The sequence below is a fragment of the Osmerus eperlanus genome, chromosome 19 (genome assembly GCF_963692335.1).
Source record: "Osmerus eperlanus chromosome 19, fOsmEpe2.1, whole genome shotgun sequence".
Classification (NCBI taxonomy): Eukaryota; Metazoa; Chordata; class Actinopteri; order Osmeriformes; family Osmeridae; genus Osmerus; species Osmerus eperlanus.
The window spans coordinates 10606693-10626159 of record NC_085036.1 but is presented as its reverse complement, the minus strand read 5'-3'; the positions used below and the strand labels follow the sequence as shown (position 1 = coordinate 10626159).

Below are 19467 nucleotides of genomic sequence, written 5' to 3'. Positions count from 1 at the left end.
GAATTGGAGACTTTTCATTATGGACCAAAGTGTTCAACTTCTTTATGTCATTACCTCCATTCCTGTATCAGTTTAGAATATATAATGAAAAATATGTAAGGACAATGTTTACAATGTCATTTATCTGTATGCACTGTTCTTGGCACTCTGATGTTGTCGTTTGTAAATTTCTATCATGGATTGTCTGTGCCATATTTTTGCACGTCAAATAAATTTTAACAAGCATGGGACACAAACGTACACCAAGTGAAGCTTCTCACCTTATACTGTCAAGGAATGGACTCCCCTCACACCTTTTAGGGGCAACTATTTATCCCAATTTCCAGTTATGCCTGCCAAGTGTCAGCTTTTTGTATTTTATAGTAACCCAAAAACACAAGTAAATCTCCAAAAACATCATTTAATCCTGAAATAATATAATATAAAACAAACGTATCATCAGATAAAAATATAAATACATATATTTGACAAGAATGTTTTCACTTGCGATCAATTCCCTCAGCGCAGAGTAGATGAGAGCCTGAAACTCATTCCATCTCAAATATCAGCTACAACATTCCTAACACACAACATTCCCTTTCTTAATTTAACAGCTTTGGTCCATTCATACACAAAACTAGAATTATACTTTGTCAGTTTAATGGTCAGTGAAAATGTCTACCAAGGTGTTAGTGAAAGGTGTAGAGGAGCAAGAGGAAGGTGCAGACACCAATGACTCCACCAAATATTATTGAGTCCCTCCTCTTCCTCAAGTTGATTCGCTGGATGAGGTTGTTTATGGCTGGGAATCGATCTGATTGGCAGGTGGCCAGTAAAGGAAACATGAATAAATAAAGTAGTGGTAAAAAAAAAGATAAATTTGAGCACTTCTAGTTTTATGAACAAAACATATGCAAGACATTATGTGGGAGTCATTTTAAAGTACTTAAGGTGGCTAGCCACAGGGAAGGATACTGGACAGAGTGTTGACCCTGTTTTGAACAGACCTCAGCATCCCTCGCTGAAGCGTCATGTTCTCCTTGGTAGCCATGGCAATACTGAATGTGAGAGAGAAAGAGAAAAATAGTCACTGTTATTTGATGAAAAGACACTCGGTGTGTGAATATCAAGAGGTGTAATAGTAAAATATATATATATAATATATATATATATATATTATTGAAATATTATGACATATTGAGATGATGAGAAAGAAAAGCTTACCTTATCGTGTCATCAATCCGTCTGTCTGAGCTGTGAAGAGGAAATCATGGTGAGAAGAAAAAGGACATTTTACTGTAAGATATTTCAGTGCACTCCACAATGTTTTTACTTCCACTTGTGAAGACCAGTGACGGAACACCTTAATGTCTCCCCTGAAATGACATCACAAGCCACGGTCTCCTCTAGCACAGAAGTTACTGGAAGCGATCATTGGGATAGGTGTCCATGATGGTCATGCTTATGCAGATAGGGCCGACAGAAGCCCCAAGGGATCACTCAACCCTTGCCAACAAGTTTATCATGATCTAATGACAATGACACACACACACACACACACTCTTGAACAAATGGACATCATCCTGAAATCTAGGAAACAGGAAACAGTTCTGTATTGTACCCTCTCTCTCTCTACTGAGTCTCAAAACATGTTAACCACTCAACAGCTTCTAGTGCAAGAGATAACTCATCCATCCAACAAGAAGGAACAGTTGCTACATTGCTACAGTTGCCATTAGCCATTAGGACTAATGACTGACACACAAGAGACCAGGCCTGAATCCACCGCCTGAATTCAGCCTCTCACAACAGCAGGGAGACCAGAAAATCAATAAGGCAACAGTGCTCTTCTCATTCTCCTTCCTCCATCCATCCTTCTCTGTATCCATCAACAATTCATTTCCTCTCCATTTTGCTTTCTTTCTTTTTTTCCCTTCACTTTTAAAATGTCCTGTCCGGCCCACTCGACTTATCCACCATTTTGTATCTCCATTGTCCTCAAGCTCTGCTTTGCTAGACTCATTTTCAGACAAAGAGCCATGGGTGGAGATGAGTGAGTCTGTCTATTTAGCCACACACACTGTGGTAAGATACGTTGTTATTCTACCTGTCACACACGGAAGGTGAGTCTTTCTTATTTATGTGTATGATTAATCACTTGCAATACTACACAACCCCTAATGAGAAATACTATTAATAAACCACGGTAATATGTAAGCTGCCATTTTGTAGTCTCACAACACTCATCAGGTGTCACTGCTGTAACTGACCTGGAGCCAACCCTCGTTCTGATCACACTTTAGCCCCCGACACAATACTGATCCTAAACCATACACAAACTTCCAACTAATCTTAACCCCAAACGTCAATTAGATGGATATATGGCTGATATTTCAGGCGTTACGGGCCTGTAAACCTGAGTAGATCCTGAGACTAGGCCTATGTGTTTTGGTATTCGTTGATACTCTGAAGCAGGTTTCTCCCTTAGTAAGCTTGGTTCTGATTGGTCCATCTCCTTACTTCCTCAGGTGTTCGTGTTCTTTCAGTAATAGTTCACTCCTTCTGTTATTCACCCCTGTGCCACTCTTATATGACCTGAAAGACAGACAGGAAAGGGGAGAGAAAGAAAACGTGTGTGAGTATTTTACAGTGTCAGTTTGGCTCATTTACCAATAAAATAATTGCCCAAAACATTTTCTTTCTTTCTCTCTCTCTCACAGACACACACACACACACACCTCACTCTTCCCCTTTGCTCCATGCTGAGTTCTTCTTTAACAATAAACTGACACGACTATCAGATATTCTGCATTAAGCCTCTTAAAATCTCAGGTTTACATCTCTTCCACTTCTATTACCCATTACTGTGCACACCAGACACTTCTGCTACATCCAGTCACCACAACTATATCAATTCATCCACCTCTTTCCAAAACCCTCTCAAATCTATTCCAATGCACAGCAATTTCTCCCTAGACTATACTCTCTGCTTCTCTCCAGCCCTATCCTGCATCCCTGGTCTCTGTTCTCTGGCTGCCTTCCTCCCTCTCTCCCACTGCTCTGTGTGCTTCCGAGGAGTGAGTCAAGATAAGGTAGTAACTCTGAGCCCTCCCTGCCTAAAAGCCTTGTGGTCTGATTTACTGGAACAGGGGCACTTAACACAGGGATCCCCAGAGAGAGGGAGATGAAAAAGATGGAGAGAAGAAGAAAAATGGGCGGAGTGGAGTAGGGGATGATGAAGAGAGAAAGGGAGGAGCGTGAATTAATATAAGACGATGTGGAAATAGTTCCGGGAAAAATATAGTGCCCCCTAGTGGTAGGAGAGGAAGAAGCAATTGCCTCAGATCAATGCAAGGTGAAGTCATATAGTATCAGGAATAGAGAAGATGGATTGCATGACTATGGTACTTACTCTATGTCTCTGTGGACAGACCCCAGCAAGTCCTCTCGCTCTCTCAGGCTAAGGAAGCTTCCTCTTGTTTTGTGGAATTCATGGGTGTAGTCCTGCAGCGCAGAGACAAGGTAGAGAACTACATATTAACAGTCACCAAGGACTTCTGAAAGATATCTTTATTGGGCAGTCAAAACTGCCAGCTAACCAACAGTTACACCACAACAGCCATTTCTCTCACTTACTCTTATTCAAATAAAACCCATTCTATTGAAAATGTACAGTCACCAAGGAAGGAAAGTTGAGAGACATAAAGAAGAGCAGATGTGAAGTGCAGCAGGGAATAGACCTGGATATACAGAGCGGTACAGAATACTAACCAGTAGGATGTCTCTGTGTCTCTGTAAAGTGTGCATCTGGGCAGTGTTGTGTGACGAGGTTCCTGGTGTACTTGTGTATTCTGACATCATGTCATTCACACCTGTCAGCTGAGAGAAACGCACGGAAAATGGGTCAGGTCCCAACCAGGCTACAACCCTCGTCTGAACAGCACCTGACAACCGCCATGACAGACAAGGGTGTCATCTATGTGAACTGTATCGTTATCATCATCAAACTCACAGGACAAAGGTCATACAGGCCTTATATAAACATTTACGGGCCCCTGTATAACAGTAGGTGTGTTGATACAGGTATGGTACAGCAAGAGGGAATGGCCTGTGTAGCCTCACCCTAGCCAACAGCTGCTCCAGTTGTGTAGCCACGGCATCCAGTAAGCCTGTGCCATTCTGAGAACCCCCCGACAGGGGTAACGAGTCTAACCTGTCAGGGAGGGAGGGAGGGAAAGAAAGTAACAGAGAGGTGGAAATGAGCTGTCATGGATGAGAATTGAGAGACCAAGTGCAACATGAGAAATTGTTGGTAGGTGACGTTTTAGTGATTAACTTAGTATGTATGCGCTACCTGGTATCTCCATGGCGAGGATCACGGGATGTAGTGTAGCTGGTACAAAGCTTACTGAAGGATACTATCTTTAGGTCCAGCTCGTTCTCCAGCTGCCTGGCCTGCTTTCGCAGTTCTACACAAAGCATTACATAGACTCAAGCCAACAGGTAGCACTGCAGCGCATCTTAAACTTTAGGTTCTAAAATATAAATAGTCATAACGTTTCGATTGTTTATGAATACAACTTTTAAGCAAAAAAGATTTGTTAGCCTACTCTTTGTTTTACCTAACACATTCTGTCATCTCTCCGTTGTAGGTAATGCTGGCTATAAATTACCAAAGTTACTGCATAAGTAGGGCTAATCACTAGGTGACTGCATAAATACAATTGGGAAAAAATAAGATTTTAACTTATTGTTCGCACTGGTTGTGCGCTGGGTAGCTACTGTACTGTGGACTCAGAAAGCCACTGTCAATTTAGCGAATCAAAAGCTGTAGGCTATCCGATAAACGGTTTAACTGTAGGATACAAGGATACTTTAAGGTATACATAAGTTTTCTAATTTAGCCTACTAACAACAATCTAGAAATGTCGATATTTAGTCTACATATCAGTTTACCTTCCCAGTAGTTGCTGTCGGTGGCCATATTTGTTGATGAAATTAAACTTCCGTGCAACGCGTTAACGTGACAGTCAGCAGTAAGTTTGCCTCGGTTGAACAGCGGCCTCTCGTGTCTTGTGCCGAGACTTGAACCCTAAAAGTCTCATCTCGATTAGAAGTTTGAGATCGCTCCATATATAGGCCTAAAAGTTTGATATGCGAGATATTTGCATCTTATTTACTTAGACTAATTAAAAATGTAGGCTATAATTATTATCAACCAGTGTTTCCTCATTCATTTTTCCTGTTTCCATTTTTAAGGGTTCACACGTGTTTCAGAGTGGACAGTGACAGTCCATCCCTTTACTAGACCAATACGTGGCCTTGCCAATGTTCTGACGGATAAAGAAGCTTTTGTAACGTTTCACTCAATTTCTCTCTTGTAGCTTGCTCAGGTTGCCAATGTCTTGTGATCACAAAATAATTTCTTACGGTGTAACCTTATAATAAAGTAAACAAATGCTCTCAAAGATATTTTCTCCAGATTGTGATCAAATATATTTAACAGATAATCAAGCAACACTGGGGTAGGGGGTAATACCTGATTAACAATCTGAATCACTTTCTTACCCTGTTCAGCTAGCCTACTACAGGGTACTTGGAATCAACAGGCAACTACTATCCCTGCCTAGGTGGCGGTACCACGTGGTGCGATAGGTACTAGAACTTTTCTGTGGCCCAGGTTTATGGGTCATTTCAATATTTAAATATTTGGAGCAACTTTTTAGTGAACTGTTAGAGTGGGATTTAATTTGAGCCATCTGACTCAAGTAGGCCTATTTGTGTTTTTTTTTGTGAAGCTGGTCATACGTTTAAATATATATTTTCTGACTATCAGGATGACAGCCAAGCGTGATACACTAGTTGGTAGGGCGGGACACAAGAGTTAGATGCCATTCAATGTGTAGCTATTCTCGCTCTTTCTTTGCTCATTTTCTTTATTCATCAGTCTTAAACAATGGTGATCATGAAAACCACAGTAACAGCAACACTGATGATGATGATGGTGGTGATGGTGATGGTGGTGGTGATGGTGATGATGAGGAAGACAATGATGATGCCGATGGTTTGGATGAAAAGGAGCAAAAGCCCGAGGTGTTTCGCCGTTCCGCAGCCAGTCTCTGGAGTCGTGGATTCACGTACATGTTACTACTCTTTCTCTCTGTTCTGTCATCTCCATGTTCTGTCTTTCTTGAATTCGTTCTTCCTTTCTTTTAGAGATGGGTTTTTAAAAAAGTGCTGTGAACATGTGACGCCGATAAGCACCTGAAGCCCGGCCTAAGATCCTGCTTGGACTAGCCGGATCAGCGGAGCAGGGAAGGGCAGGGGAGAGGGGAGGAGGAAGAGGGATAGAGGTGGAGGAGAATAAGGAAGAGGGATAGGAGGAGAGGAGAAGGTGTTTCCTGCTTAGTGCTGAATCCTCCTGATGGACTGGATCTGGGGAGTCTGGGAGTGAGATCCAAACTCACGGTAGCACTTGTACTCGCCACTGTGGCAATCACACTCCATGATGTACTGGTAGCCACGGAAACCGGGGAACTGGTAGCACACCCAACTATGTACAGAGAATGAGAAAAAGCCAATCAGATTTGCAGTCCATGAGAGGATAGCAGGAGCAATCAACAGAGCGATAGAACAGAGATAAAGCAGTGACTTGCTTGTGTTGTCAAAGGTGTTTTAAAACTGTGTAGTATAAGAGATTGGTACTTACGCTCCGCTCTGGATATGCATGGATCCGACCTCGTTGTGCATCCATCCCATGGCCTGCAGGGAGGGGTAGTCATCACACAGCTCAAACTGACGACCCATCATGTTCTCCTGCTCGTAGATGGTCATACGGGACTCCTTGTGGCTCTGGGCACAAAAGAGCAGGAACAGTTCAGGTAAAGTCCTTAAATGCCCCAAATCCTCAAAGACCCTTCAAGAAATGGTATGCATTATATTTGCATGAAAGCAATGCATTATTAGTGATACACTTGCAAGTTTGTAGTAAAATTGTATTTTTCGAAATTGTCATAATCATAATGTGCTCAGCTTGGAACACACTTACAGCAGAGCAGATGGGCCTGAAGGAGATCATCCTCTCGATGCGATAAGAGTTGCTGCCCATGTAGGCCTCGAAACAGGGGTAGTCACCCTTCTCCAGGATGAACTGCTGTCCGCAGAAACTGGAGTGCTCATAGCCAACCCAGCTACAGAGATACAAAGAGACACACATCAGACTTCGGTTAAGTGTTTTGTTCATCTGGAGAGAACAGATTCTCAGTAAAAGATTGAGAGTTTTAAGATACTTACGCTCCACACTCGACCTTCAGGGAGCGGATGTTCTCCATGCCACACTCCATGATGTTCTGGCAGCAGGCGGTGAACTCCACACGCTTTCCCTGGAACCACTCCTGGTCGTACACGGTGATCTACACACACACACACATATGGAACCGTCATACATGTTTCTTGCAGGTCTAATTCCTTGAGTCAATGTCATGAAATGAAAGCATTTTCAAGGCAAACCCTACCCACCCTATACTTGTGTCTCAGCTGGTCAAGGTTTTTTTTGTAAGTGTTCGGGTGTAAGTCTTTGCTGGTTAATGTAAGGGTTTGTGAGTAGATGTATTTTCGGGATTATTCATTTATTAGTAGAACTACAGTCATAGTTTTAGCTGAAGATATTGTGGTGGTGTAAGAGAATTGCATAGTAGCCAATACTAAGACTACAACGCTTAATGACAGTAAGTATGGGTGATACAATGTGTACAGTTTCTCGTGTAGGCTCACCTTCCATGGTCCCATGGGCATGGGGTTCATGGGGTTCATGGGGTTGGTCTGAGCCATCTTTCCTTTATTTCAGCACTGCCCTAGAGAGAGGGAGAGAGGAGTTGTTAGGATTGAAATAAAACACAAAACTGTGACATTCTCAGGCAAAACAAACGTTAGTACATAGATAATCATTTGCAAATATATTTAAAAACTGTATCAAGTCATGTTTTTCTTAGTAGCAATCATTTTCTCCCATGTGTCATGGATATTACTTTTGTTCAAGCACAAAGAGACGTGTTTGTTAAATATGGATGAACAGGCTAACTAGATAGCCCTGTTATGCTATACCACTATGCGAAAGCTTTACTAGGTAAACAGAGATCTGCCTTTTTTGATGTCGTTTTTTATGTACGCAAGTTAAAGTCATCTGGATTCTGAGGTCTAAGGCCACTCTCCATTAAGAGTCCAGTATCTGACCCAGAAGGAGCCATACAAATCCGACTACACACTGTAACTGCTCTGTGCTGTAATGGCTCCTCTAAAAACTTGACAGTTTCCCCTCAATTTTGTGCAAAGGCCAATGAGACCTACCTAAAATGGTGAGCTTTGTGTGTCTCGGGAGTTCCACTGAGCGGTCTGCCAGGCTAGTGTGTGTGGGGGTATATATACACCCTCGGGGAACAGGGGCCAGGGGGAGGCACGCCCAAGGTGATGTCAGCACTTTAGTTTTCTCTGGCCATTGTTTTTTGGGATTACACACACATACATACACACACAAAGAGAGTAGGTGTCTATGCTGCACTTCACACACACTCACAGACTCACACAACGAGCGGCGCATTCTATATGCCAGGTACATAATGCATGCCCATGTATGTGCATGTGTGTGTGCGGGCACATACATTCACATGCATACTGTATACTGTCACGTCAGGTTCAGGTAATGTTTCACAATATACCTAATCAAGAGTATGATTTACTTAATGCCTCTTCTTAGTTGTATTGGGCAAGCTTCATTGCAATCATTTGTGAATGACAGCACCCAGTTTTAAATTACATCACTGTTCGTGACTGAGACCAGAAGGATATGGGACGACAGGGCAATGAAGGGAATTGGAACTGCCCAGAGCATGGTTTGGATAGATTTAAATTGACTGGCACACCACTGACATGCTTTGGCTTTGGCTGATTATGTGTGATAGACAGTATAACTCGGATATAAATAAAGTGTTTAACAAGGGACAGAAAGTGAGGTTTTAACAATATGGAAAGAAAATGAGAGATAGAAATGGGTAAGGATTTTAGTAATGAGAAAGTTGTAACAATGATTTCATTTTCTCACTGGTTAGAATACAGTGCAACTGTATTCTGGTGAAATAGGATGTTCCATGCACAAAAACAAACCCTTTTAACGTTTTATTCTTCTTAATTATTCATTCTTTACAATGACTGAAGAATAATAATACATCTAGATCTAATCTTCATGTACTGTAAATAACCTAGCCAGATGCATCCTTTGAAATACAGTCAAAGGGGAGAGAGGCCCTAGGCCATATACGTTCTGTACTACATTTCTACGGCTCTCCCTTCTGTCATTGTATTGCTAAAGCAAACAAGCGGAGACTGAACAAAACAGGCCTGAGAGACATAAGGGCTCCACAATGCTAACCAGCTAACAGAAGCCACCACCTCCTCGTCTCTCTCCGCCTAACAATGAGCATGTAGGACCAGCTTACTGAGGTCAGCACATTGCCCAGGGCTGTATGTGTGAGTGTGTGTGTGTGCGCATGCATAGGTGTGAGTTCACGGAACAACATTAGCATATATTCCTGTGTAGTGTGTGTGTGTTTGTGTGTTTCTGCTGATTGCTGACAGCAGGCCCACGAGTGACAAAGAGACCGACACGGTCAGCAAACCTATGGGGTAGGCCTGTGGGACTATAAGGTCTATCACATACAAACATACAGACCTTGCAGACATTTGACCATAACCATTCCAAAACGGAAGGGCAATCACACATAAACAAATGTACACTACTGAAGTCCAAGTTCAGAGCAGTTCAGACAGGTATCCACCTCGTTTTTAGTCTCGTTGCTCTGACCCTCTGAGAGGTTTTCTATATAGTTCATTCCTACATTGTCCTGCTTTGTCATATTATGTAGTCAGTCCATTCTTGTTCTCACGAATGCAAGAGGAAAATATCCCAATTCCATTTTCAAAAAAGTATTTTCCATAAGATCAATTTTTCAACAGCAAACCACTATGAAGAAAGGTACCCAACTCACTGTCAGACATCAATTAGTCTTTGGCCATAGCAACTGGGATTGCAGTACATGGCTGGCTGGTATTGCAGTATGTGTGTGTGGCCTCTAGAGTGCAACCCCTCCTCCAATGCATCGCAATGTCTTGGCTGTTATGTTTTAGAATGGAAAGGCATTTTAGAAGAACTGTGACATGTCAGGTTTCTTCTATGGTATTTAAGATTGCCGGGGATCTCCCAAACTGTAGTTTGAATTCAAAATGTAAATGATGGTGTCCAGTATCAAGAACACTCTGGTTGTTGGTTGAGAATTAGTTTACAAGCTGTTTAGAAAATCCCACTATTTTCAACACAGCAGCATACACTTTTATATTTTTTTTGATCAACTTTTTGCTCATCAGTAGGATCAAAACAATGCAAATAACTATGCTGATGTATTTTTTTCTGTCTCTAAAGAAACATGTTCTCTTCCTGGTCCGTGATAATGCAGAGAAACTGAGGGTGTCTGGGAAAGATTCATAATGTCAGGTAGAGATTTACATTCGAATCTCCATAGGACACAATTAATTAGATAGGAGAATTATTTCATTCATTGATGATTCATTGATTTATTGACAAACTTGAGCTGCCCATCCCTTTCTCATTGAGACAGGCCATTACATTTTTACAAATAGTAACTTCAAATGTATGCTAATTATAAACCATTGCAAATAAGTCTATTAAGCTCCAATTACCAGACACCTGTGGTGGTCTCACACTAAGCAGTCTCCTATAATTGCGACAGCTAAAAGGTTACGGTGGATGGAAATAGGCTACATTGTAACACTTTTTGAGTGACATCAGAAATGGACCATACCATAGTTGAGAGGGGAAAAGGGGCGCAAGGCTACCACAGGGGACTATTAATGCAAACTGCTCTCTGATCATATGAATCGTGATGAGTGGGTGGGCAAAAGCCGTTTCGTCAGCATTTGCACGTCAACCTTCCCTCCATAACCAAACCATTCGAAGTAAGACGTTCCCCCTCCCCGTGACCGTGTAAAACCATCTGTTCGTCTTTATAAGACAACTGTTTCGTTTTGGAAAACAATTGTCTTAAGAATTCGACAACTCGCCAGCTGAACAAACCACCCGCACAGGAGAACCCTTGGTCCTTGGCGCTCCGCCGGTGAGTAGGCTAGGTTACGACAAAGACGAGAGCTCCGTGGTGCAGCCACACTCCAGCTCGGAAAGAAAAGGGGATTTGAATTAAGCACCGGGCATAGACAGCAGCTGTGCATCCTTCGGCGAGGGAGGGAGGGTGGGAGGGAGGCGACTGTTTTGTATCTTGCAAGCCCGGGGTAGAAAGGGGAGGAGGGACGGAGAATGAGCTATTCTTGTACTAGTAGAGGCAACAGCCAGGACCCGTCAAGCGCTAAGTCCACCAGCAATAATCCAGGCAGTTGCGGTGGCGGAGATAACGGGGGCAGTAGCAATAACAGCTCCAGTAACGTTACCGGAGGCGGCCAAGCGAGCCCAAACCCTAACCCAACGGCAGCAATGAAAGTGAAGAAAGGCTGCAATTCGACGGACGTGGGGGCCCCGGTGACAACGGAGGAGGAGCTGCTTGCCAACACAATAATCACCCCCGAGGATGTATTGGGCTTACAGAAGATCACAGAGAGTAAGTTATTGGGACCGACACACTGCTCCTATCACGCTTACTTTGCATACACGCTCTGAACACACATACTGGCTACATGGGGATATGGAAATGAACAGCAGAATATGTTTGAGGCAGTGTCTGGATGAATGAGACTCAAGGGTTGGGAACTGTGCATGGCTCTTGGCAACACCACGTCTAGAAGGCAGTTCAAATTGTATAATGTATTTCCCTCAGCATGTGGATAGTGCTATGAACCTAACTCTTTACAATGTATAGGATATTGTAAACTAAGGACCTCACATCTTTAGGGGTAAAAATCATTCAGAGAGTTAAACTGTCAACAGTCTCTGCTACAATTGAAAGCGGGGGAGAGAGAGAGAGACTGACTATGTGCACAGGATCAGCTGGTCCTATATCTATCCATCTCTGATGCCATAACCCTAGTAACCTATTAGGGCAGGACAGAGTTAGCTAACAGGTGGCCAGCAGGGCCCTTGACTATTTTAAGTCGAGTATAATACCTTACACAACAACCTGGCTGACAGGTAGAGGAACCAATGACTAGTCCTCAGAGCCTCATTGTGGAAAACTGTGGACTGGAGAGATTTGGTGGTTGCTGTTTGTCATCTAGGCACACACACACCCACACCCACACACCCACCCACACACCCACCCACCCACACACACACACACACACACTGAAACTGCTGTAAAACTGCTAAGACAAACAAGACCTCCATCTTTATCTTCTTCAATGATTCATTTATCTCTTCAACTCCTTTTCTCACCTATTTGGTTGCTTGTCTTGCCCTCCCTCTGTCTCTTGTCTCTCTTCATGGCCTGACACCTGGGAGCCTCAGACCATTTATTTTCCACAAGATGGAAGCCAAATGTTTCCTTTTACCTGTCTCCATTTACCCATCTCTGGTCCTGACAGCAGAGACCAAATGAAAGATAATGTGCATGTATGTTTGTTTATTGGTATAACCTAAGTGAGGCTTACCTGGCATAACTTGGCTGAGACGTCTGGGAATATTTTAATGAGTCTGTCTCCCGAGCCCAACGCTGTTATCGTCATAGAAACACTATGGCTCCCAGCATCCTTAGGGGCGTTGGGACTCGCTTGATTTCCTCTGCCACTTAAAGGCATACTTGAATCACCCTAGCTACTTGTATGTATCCATGGTTACTGTCCAGAAGACTGCATCTACATCCAGCCCTCTCTACATGATCCTGGCTCCATCCTTAGAGGTCTCCTGCCTCTCCACATCTCTGCTTATCCATTATTACCACTATTAAGTTGACCAGCTCCTTAGTCTGTCCTCCTGTTCAGAGCAAGAGTTGGTGCTGTTGTGAAGCACCTTAACTTCTTTACTTTATGCATACACACCTATTGACTTCATGCATACACAACTATTTATACTCAGCTATAGTACCTGGGAGGGGTTTCAGTCTTTTATATCAGACTCGAGTCAATAACTGTCAAACGCACGCTACAGTGGGGAGAGCCCTCGCTCGTCAGCTGTCAGCATGAGAGGCAGCCTGGCTGCTGGCCTTGTCTTCTCTCCCACTCTGGGCAAAACGAGGAACGCTCCTCCCCAATGCAGAGAACCACCCCGAGCAGCTCCCAAGAAGAAGAGGAGATGTCAATATCTAGTTTTCAAAACCCTCAGACTCCATGCTTAACCTGAGCGGCACACAATGGCGGGAGCCCAGCAAACCGCTGCTTGCTAACAAATGGTCCCTTGCAAAACCATGCTTGAGTAAATCTTCCCCATCTCACAACCAAGGAAAAGTTTCACCTCAGCTTCTCACTGTGACCTGTTATATAGCTTTGAGTTCAAGGGTCTAAAATCCCTTAAATCATACAGATTGATAAATGGGACACTTTAATGTAAAGGTGGGAATAACATAAATGTAACCTATCTCACACGTAGAGTACACACACACAAACAAGCAATGCTTCTTTTCAGAAGGATGCCCGTGTATTTGCAGTGACCCTATGTGATATCCTACTGTATGGTTTAGCCCTGCCTGTCCAGTCTTTACTTCTGAAGTGGCGTCCCCCCCCCCCCACACCTTACTTCGTCTTAAACCTCACACCTGTCTACAGTCCGCCCTCAGCCCCTTCCTCCAGTCCTAAACCTCACCCCGCCCCTTTCTGCCCCCTCCCTCCCTCCTAAGGTGGATTTGCGTTCATGCGAATCACTAAACCAGATTAGTCCAGTTGAGCTTCGGAGTGCCTTCCTTCGCCGTTTGGTTGGCTGCTCAAAATTCCCCAAACTTTTTTTTCTTCTCCTAACTCTTTTATTCTCCCCAAGACATAATGGCCAATCTTCTGGTCATTCTTAGTCTCTTGGGTGACCTGGAGGAGGATTTAATTCATGCTAAATCAATAAAGTAGGGAGTCAGGTGGCTGAGCGGTGAGGGAATCGGGCTAGTAATCCGAAGGTTGCCAGTTCGATTCCCGGTCATGCCAACTGACGTTGTGTCCTTGGGCAAGGCACTTCACCCTACTTGCCTCGGGGGAATGTCCCTGTACTTACTGTAAGTCGCTCTGGATAAGAGCGTCTGCTAAATGACTAAATTTAAATGTAAAGCAAGACTTGACAGTAAGTCACGTCAAAGCAGTACTAAGACTACACACAACCCTTACATCTGCAGGGCTGCTGTCTGCAGCATTCTGTCTATACCCAACTCACAGCGCCATATTCCTGACCAGACACTGGGCTCGCTTCAAGTTGAGTTCACAGTTTTACGTGTATTTCCAGCAGCATCCTGATTGGCTCGGAGGAACAAGGACTCTCATTGGTTAAGGGGTCATCGGCGAGGTTATAATGATGCCACTAAACTTTGAAAGTGATGTCATACTCCATATTATGATCTGAAAGGCAACCATTATGTGTGGGAGGCATGGTGACATGGTTTAGTTTCCATGCCAGCATGCCTATGTGTTTTTAATCCAAAAACAGACCGTTGCCTCCAGTGTGCTAGCTCCCCCTCTTTCTCCGTCTCTCTCTCACCCCCTCTTCAAGCTAAGAGGAGACACATAAACACCCACTCCTACCCCCAGCTGGCTAATCTCTAAGGATTAGTGTTTAAAAATGGCTTCAACTGTCCCACAGTTCTGTGTCGCTATCAACCACCCTCGTGCAACACACCACGTGAGTGATCAGGGAGCGTGGACGCTCCCTCCAAATATGTCCTCATGCGTTCCCCATGTCAAGAACAGCTGATTTTTGAACAGCTGGATTGGGTGAAAACGCTATGAATTTGATCATATCAAATAACATAACAAGGGAAGAGAAAATGACTTGAGAGCAGAGTTGTCTTTACTGAATGAAGGGGTGTGTGATGTGTACATTATTGTAGAGATCCCTCTGTGTCGAGGAGGATGGGCTGGGCCTGCTTGTCGTGCCTGTTCTAAATCTGGAGCAGGAACCTGGCACTGCTTGTTGCTAGGTGATTGTGATGGCTCAAGTGCAGTAACGTATGAGAAAATATGAAGGCTGTGTCTGTGAACTTGTACATGTATGTGTGGTGTTTCGTGTGAGCTTGTGTGATAGCAAGTCTGAAGCCATATTTGTGGTGAGCTGTTGACTTCCTGTAGTTGACTGTTTTCAGAGATGTAACAGCAAACTTTCTCAACTTGACTGTGGTTTGGGGTTGTCTCCTTGGGTTTGTCTCCCCTGTCAGCTCTCATCTTTGTGCAAGTCTGTTTTTGATGCGTGAGAGGAACTATTTCAGATGTTTATTGGATTCATATAATAATTGCTGTGATGGCAGTGTGCCAGACTTTACATAAGATAATTTGCAGCATCTCCAACTCTCTCTCACACACATGCATGCTTCTGCTGGGGTGTGTGTCTAACTGGAGGCTAATCTCTAAAGACCTGCATGTGTGTACCACCATGCTCTGTGACTGATAGTGGTGTGTGTGTATATTGGTGGGGAGATGTTTGCTTGTGTGTGTGTGTGCAGTTGTGTTTGGTATTAGGTAATAGGCTGAGTGTGAGATCTTTTATGCAACACGCTCAGGGTTGAGATGTAACACAGAAGGACAGACACAAGCACACACACACTTGCTGTGCTCGAGGGCATTAGAGAGCTCCATGGAATCTGTCAGAAGTGGAAAAGACCCTACTGCCTACTGCATACACATGTATTGACTTGAGCCATTCTGTCTGTAGAATAGGATTGCCTAATGTTGGCAAAGAAAGTGGAGGCCACATTCAGACAAACAAGGACACCAGACTCGACCACATGAAAGAGAAAACTGCTCTGGACGCGCACACACACTCACATAAACATACATACACACACAGAGGAACTGGTTATGAATGCACATAATGACGTATTAGCGGGAAGGGGTGCAGGTGAGATCTGGAGCAGGCCAGACGTAAGCCTGGGGCTCTCTTGGGTCCCTGGTCCCCGGATCCAAGGGTGCTCCTCTGTTGTCAGGTCCTCTCTCTCACGTGATGATAAGAGGAGCCTGTTGGAGGTAGGTTAACTGAGGTAACAGATCTTATGGTCATGACGGATCTGTTGCTACACCTGCCATGGGCATCAGTGCTCCCAGGAAGCAGGAAGTCAGACCTGCAGCTCGGCTCGGGAACACTAATCAGCAGTGACACTACCTGGTGATGGCAGGAAGGATTAGAGTACTATATATAGCTGGGTGTGTGTGGGGGGTAGAGGTGTGCTTTGATACCATGCAATCCGTCCAGATATCTTTTAGCAGGTTTCTGTTATATATTAACACTCCTTTTTGTTTGTTTCTCCCCTTCCCTCCTGTCTTTCTTTCTTTCTCTTTTTCTCTCTTATAGACTACCTGTGTGGGCCCGATGAGAATGTGTTCAATATTGACTTCACCAGGTTTAAGATCAGAGATATGGAGACGGGCACCGTACTGTTTGAGATCACCAAGCCTCCTTCCACAGGTAAGACACGCGAATAACTAGGTTTCACGTCCAGTAGATGTTAAAGATATTTACTGTTTTAAACTTTTAACCCCCCCCCCTACACTACTCTATTTCTCTCCCTCTCTGTGTCAGATAAAGCAGGAGACAAAAGGGATGTTGACCCAAATGCCGGCCGCTTCGTCCGCTACCAGTTCACTCCCGCCTTTCTCCGACTGCGACAAGTGGGCGCCACGTAAGTGTGTCTCTGCTTATGCAGGGAAGAGATTAAACCTTGGGAGAATAGCGCTAAGGAGCTTTGAATATAACCTCTCTCTCTCCTCTCCTCTCCTCTCCTCTCTCTCTCCTCTCTCTCTCTCTCTCTCTCTCTCTCTCTCTCTCTCTCTCTCTCTCTCTCTCTCTCTCTCTCTCTCTCTCTCTCTCTCTCTCTCTCTCTCTCTCTCTCTCTCACAGTGTGGAGTTCACAGTTGGCGACATGCCCATCGAGAACTTCAGGATGATTGAAAGGCACTATTTTAGAGAGAAACTACTCAAGAGCTTTGATTTTGAGTTTGGCTTCTGCATGCCCAGCAGCAAGAACACCTGCGAACACATCTACGAGTTTCCTCCCCTGTCCGAGGATGTCAGTGAGTAGACACGCACAAGCACACAGGAACCCCCTCTCTGAACTGTTCAGTCAGCTGAACAATATCTAAGACGCAAATCTGTACAGCCAATGATCCTGGGCTCTGTTTGAACACGGGCTGAATGTGTCTCTGTCGCCCCCTGCAGTGAGAGAGATGATCCTGCACCCATACGAGACGCAGTCAGACAGCTTCTACTTCGTGGACAACAAGCTGGTGATGCACAACAAGGCAGACTACTCCTACAGCGGTGGCCCGTAGGGGCCCTGGCTGGCTGACGGAGGGACAGATGGATGTATGGACAGACCTGGGGACCATGTATGCTCCCCTGCTCTCCCCCCATCCCAATTCCCTCCTCCATGGAACAGCAATGGTCCCACTCCTCACAACAGCTCTCAACACAACCATAGACCAAGCTGTTTATGTGTAGGAGTGTGTGTGTGTAGGTGTGTGTTTGCGAATGTGCACACTTGTACATGCGAGCGCATCTAGATAAAGTTTGTTTTGAATGCAAGAGTCTGGGAGAGCACACATGCACGTACACACACATACACACACGCACAAACAGACTTGGTCAGACACTGCCATTGATCCAGTAGAGACTGTACCAGCGTATAAGTGTGTGGTAGGGTGTGTCTGAGTAGTCTCAAAGGATATGAAAGACCAGCAAGGCTCTGTTTAGGACCAGTTGAAAAATGAGAAAGATAAGGCAAGTGCTATTTCTTCAGATTCTCTGAATGTGTGTGTGTGTGTGTTACCTTGTGGATGTTTGTGTATGAAAGTTGGTGTGTTTTTCTGTCGATGTGAGTCTCCAGCATGACAAAGTCAATTGAACTTGAATCTTTTCCCAGATATTCACCTCGACCTCTTACAATAAGCGCAGTACACAGACCATCACATTTGTCAATCCGTATAATCGAAAATGTGTCTTTGTAATGATATGTTTCTTCTCAAAGATCAGTCGTGTTCCCAGTTCAGATACCTGGCGTATAGTACACTTTAGATGTGGTAGCAAATCGTTTAGAGCCATCCTATCATCTTATTGACCTATATGGCCTGCTGTGCTGAGAGCACAACATTTGAATGGACCTAAAGATAAGTGATAACTGTTCAAAAGAAAAGGGGATTTTGCCCTATGTGTATTGTGCCGTTTGCGTGTACCAGCAGATCCTCCCAGTGTCCTTTTTCACTTGATGTGTGCGATAGTCTTACAATGCAACTAACGTTAGGTACCGACCACATCCCATGAGGATTTATACTTATTATGTCTGTTTGTCTCTTGGCATTTGGAATATGTAAATCTCTTTTATAGGACCAAAAAGGGAAACTTGAAATGCTCTACTGATACACGGCAATGTCTTCGTTTTCAATTGTATTTGCGAGGGGAAAAACGTAATGAATCCCGGTCTGGAATGGAATGTAGGATGCTTTTTAAGCATTTACTCTTCTGAAAAGTCCACATCCTCTCTTCCTCGCGCTCTCCGTCTCCTGCTCCTCTCTTTGTCTGCTCTGAAAACATTCCAGAGAGTTAGGACCTGTGTGTTTGTGTGTTTAGCAGCAGGTGGCGCTGTCCTTATCCGGACATATCTTGGGACAGTCAAAAGCTGCTTCCTACCCTCATCGACTTCATTGTGGTTGTACTGACACTGAGGGGTTAGATGGGTGACACACAAACTTCCAGGAAGCATCCATCACATTTGCTTTCATGTGTCCAGGTTGTTATGTCACTGGAAGTGTAGAGATCCAGACCTTCAAGGCCACAGTGTCACCTTGCGCTCTTTCTCTCTCTCTCTCTGTCTCTCTTTCTTTCTCTCTCTGTCTCTCTCTCTTTCTCTCTCTCAGGAAACCTTTTGTTCTTTAGGGCTGGTTAATTGTCTCTTATTAGAATGGGAGACAAGATCATTTAGTAATCATTTGGGACAGTGTGGATACTGGACCGAAGCGGCTGGTTTCCCTGGTGTCTGAGGTGAGAGGTGCGCCTGAGGACACTGTGGCCCGATTGGTGTAGAGTAGTGCCAGTGCCTGAGGACACTGTGGCCTGATTGGTGTAGAGTAGTGCCAGCTGTTGGAGCCTAACCTGACTCAGCCACGTGGGTTGAAATGGATTGAACTTGAATGACGATGTTAGTCAAACATGTATAACAGATTTATTTATGATTGTGATTCATGTTAAATGATTTTGAAATCAAACTGTTTAAATATGTAAAGTTTTTGACAGTTCAAATGCCAGTCTTGGAAAGCAAAAAATAAAGGTTTATGTGAATTTTTGAAATAACAATGGGTTTT

General features: G+C 44.1%; 3 protein-coding genes across 3 annotated transcripts; 1 reads left to right on the top strand and 2 right to left on the bottom strand.

Moving 5' to 3' along the window:
• Positions 1-384: 384 nt before the first annotated feature.
• On the bottom strand, positions 385-5086 carry LOC134039258 (Golgi SNAP receptor complex member 1-like). Its single transcript, XM_062484976.1, has 9 exons — positions 4936-5086; positions 4334-4448; positions 4102-4192; positions 3751-3858; positions 3392-3483; positions 2500-2574; positions 1204-1233; positions 955-1037; positions 385-793 (listed from the first exon to the last, which is right to left on the bottom strand). Exons 1-9 carry the CDS (start codon positions 4961-4963, stop codon positions 669-671), a joined length of 747 nt encoding a protein of 248 aa, XP_062340960.1. The 5' UTR covers positions 4964-5086; the 3' UTR covers positions 385-668.
• A 1139-nt stretch (positions 5087-6225) lies between these two features.
• On the bottom strand, positions 6226-8423 carry LOC134039434 (beta-crystallin A1-like). Its single transcript, XM_062485307.1, has 6 exons — positions 8326-8423; positions 7753-7832; positions 7273-7391; positions 7028-7169; positions 6689-6831; positions 6226-6532 (listed from the first exon to the last, which is right to left on the bottom strand). Exons 2-6 carry the CDS (start codon positions 7807-7809, stop codon positions 6385-6387), a joined length of 609 nt encoding a protein of 202 aa, XP_062341291.1. The 5' UTR covers positions 7810-7832; positions 8326-8423; the 3' UTR covers positions 6226-6384.
• Positions 8424-10925: 2502 nt separating this feature from the next.
• Positions 10926-19458, top strand: unc119b (unc-119 homolog b (C. elegans)). Its single transcript, XM_062484975.1, has 5 exons — positions 10926-11657; positions 16466-16579; positions 16694-16793; positions 17012-17184; positions 17330-19458. The coding sequence occupies exons 1-5, from the start codon at positions 11360-11362 to the stop codon at positions 17440-17442; spliced, it is 798 nt and encodes a 265-aa protein (XP_062340959.1). The 5' UTR covers positions 10926-11359; the 3' UTR covers positions 17443-19458.
• The last annotated feature ends 9 nt before the right edge of the window (positions 19459-19467 follow it).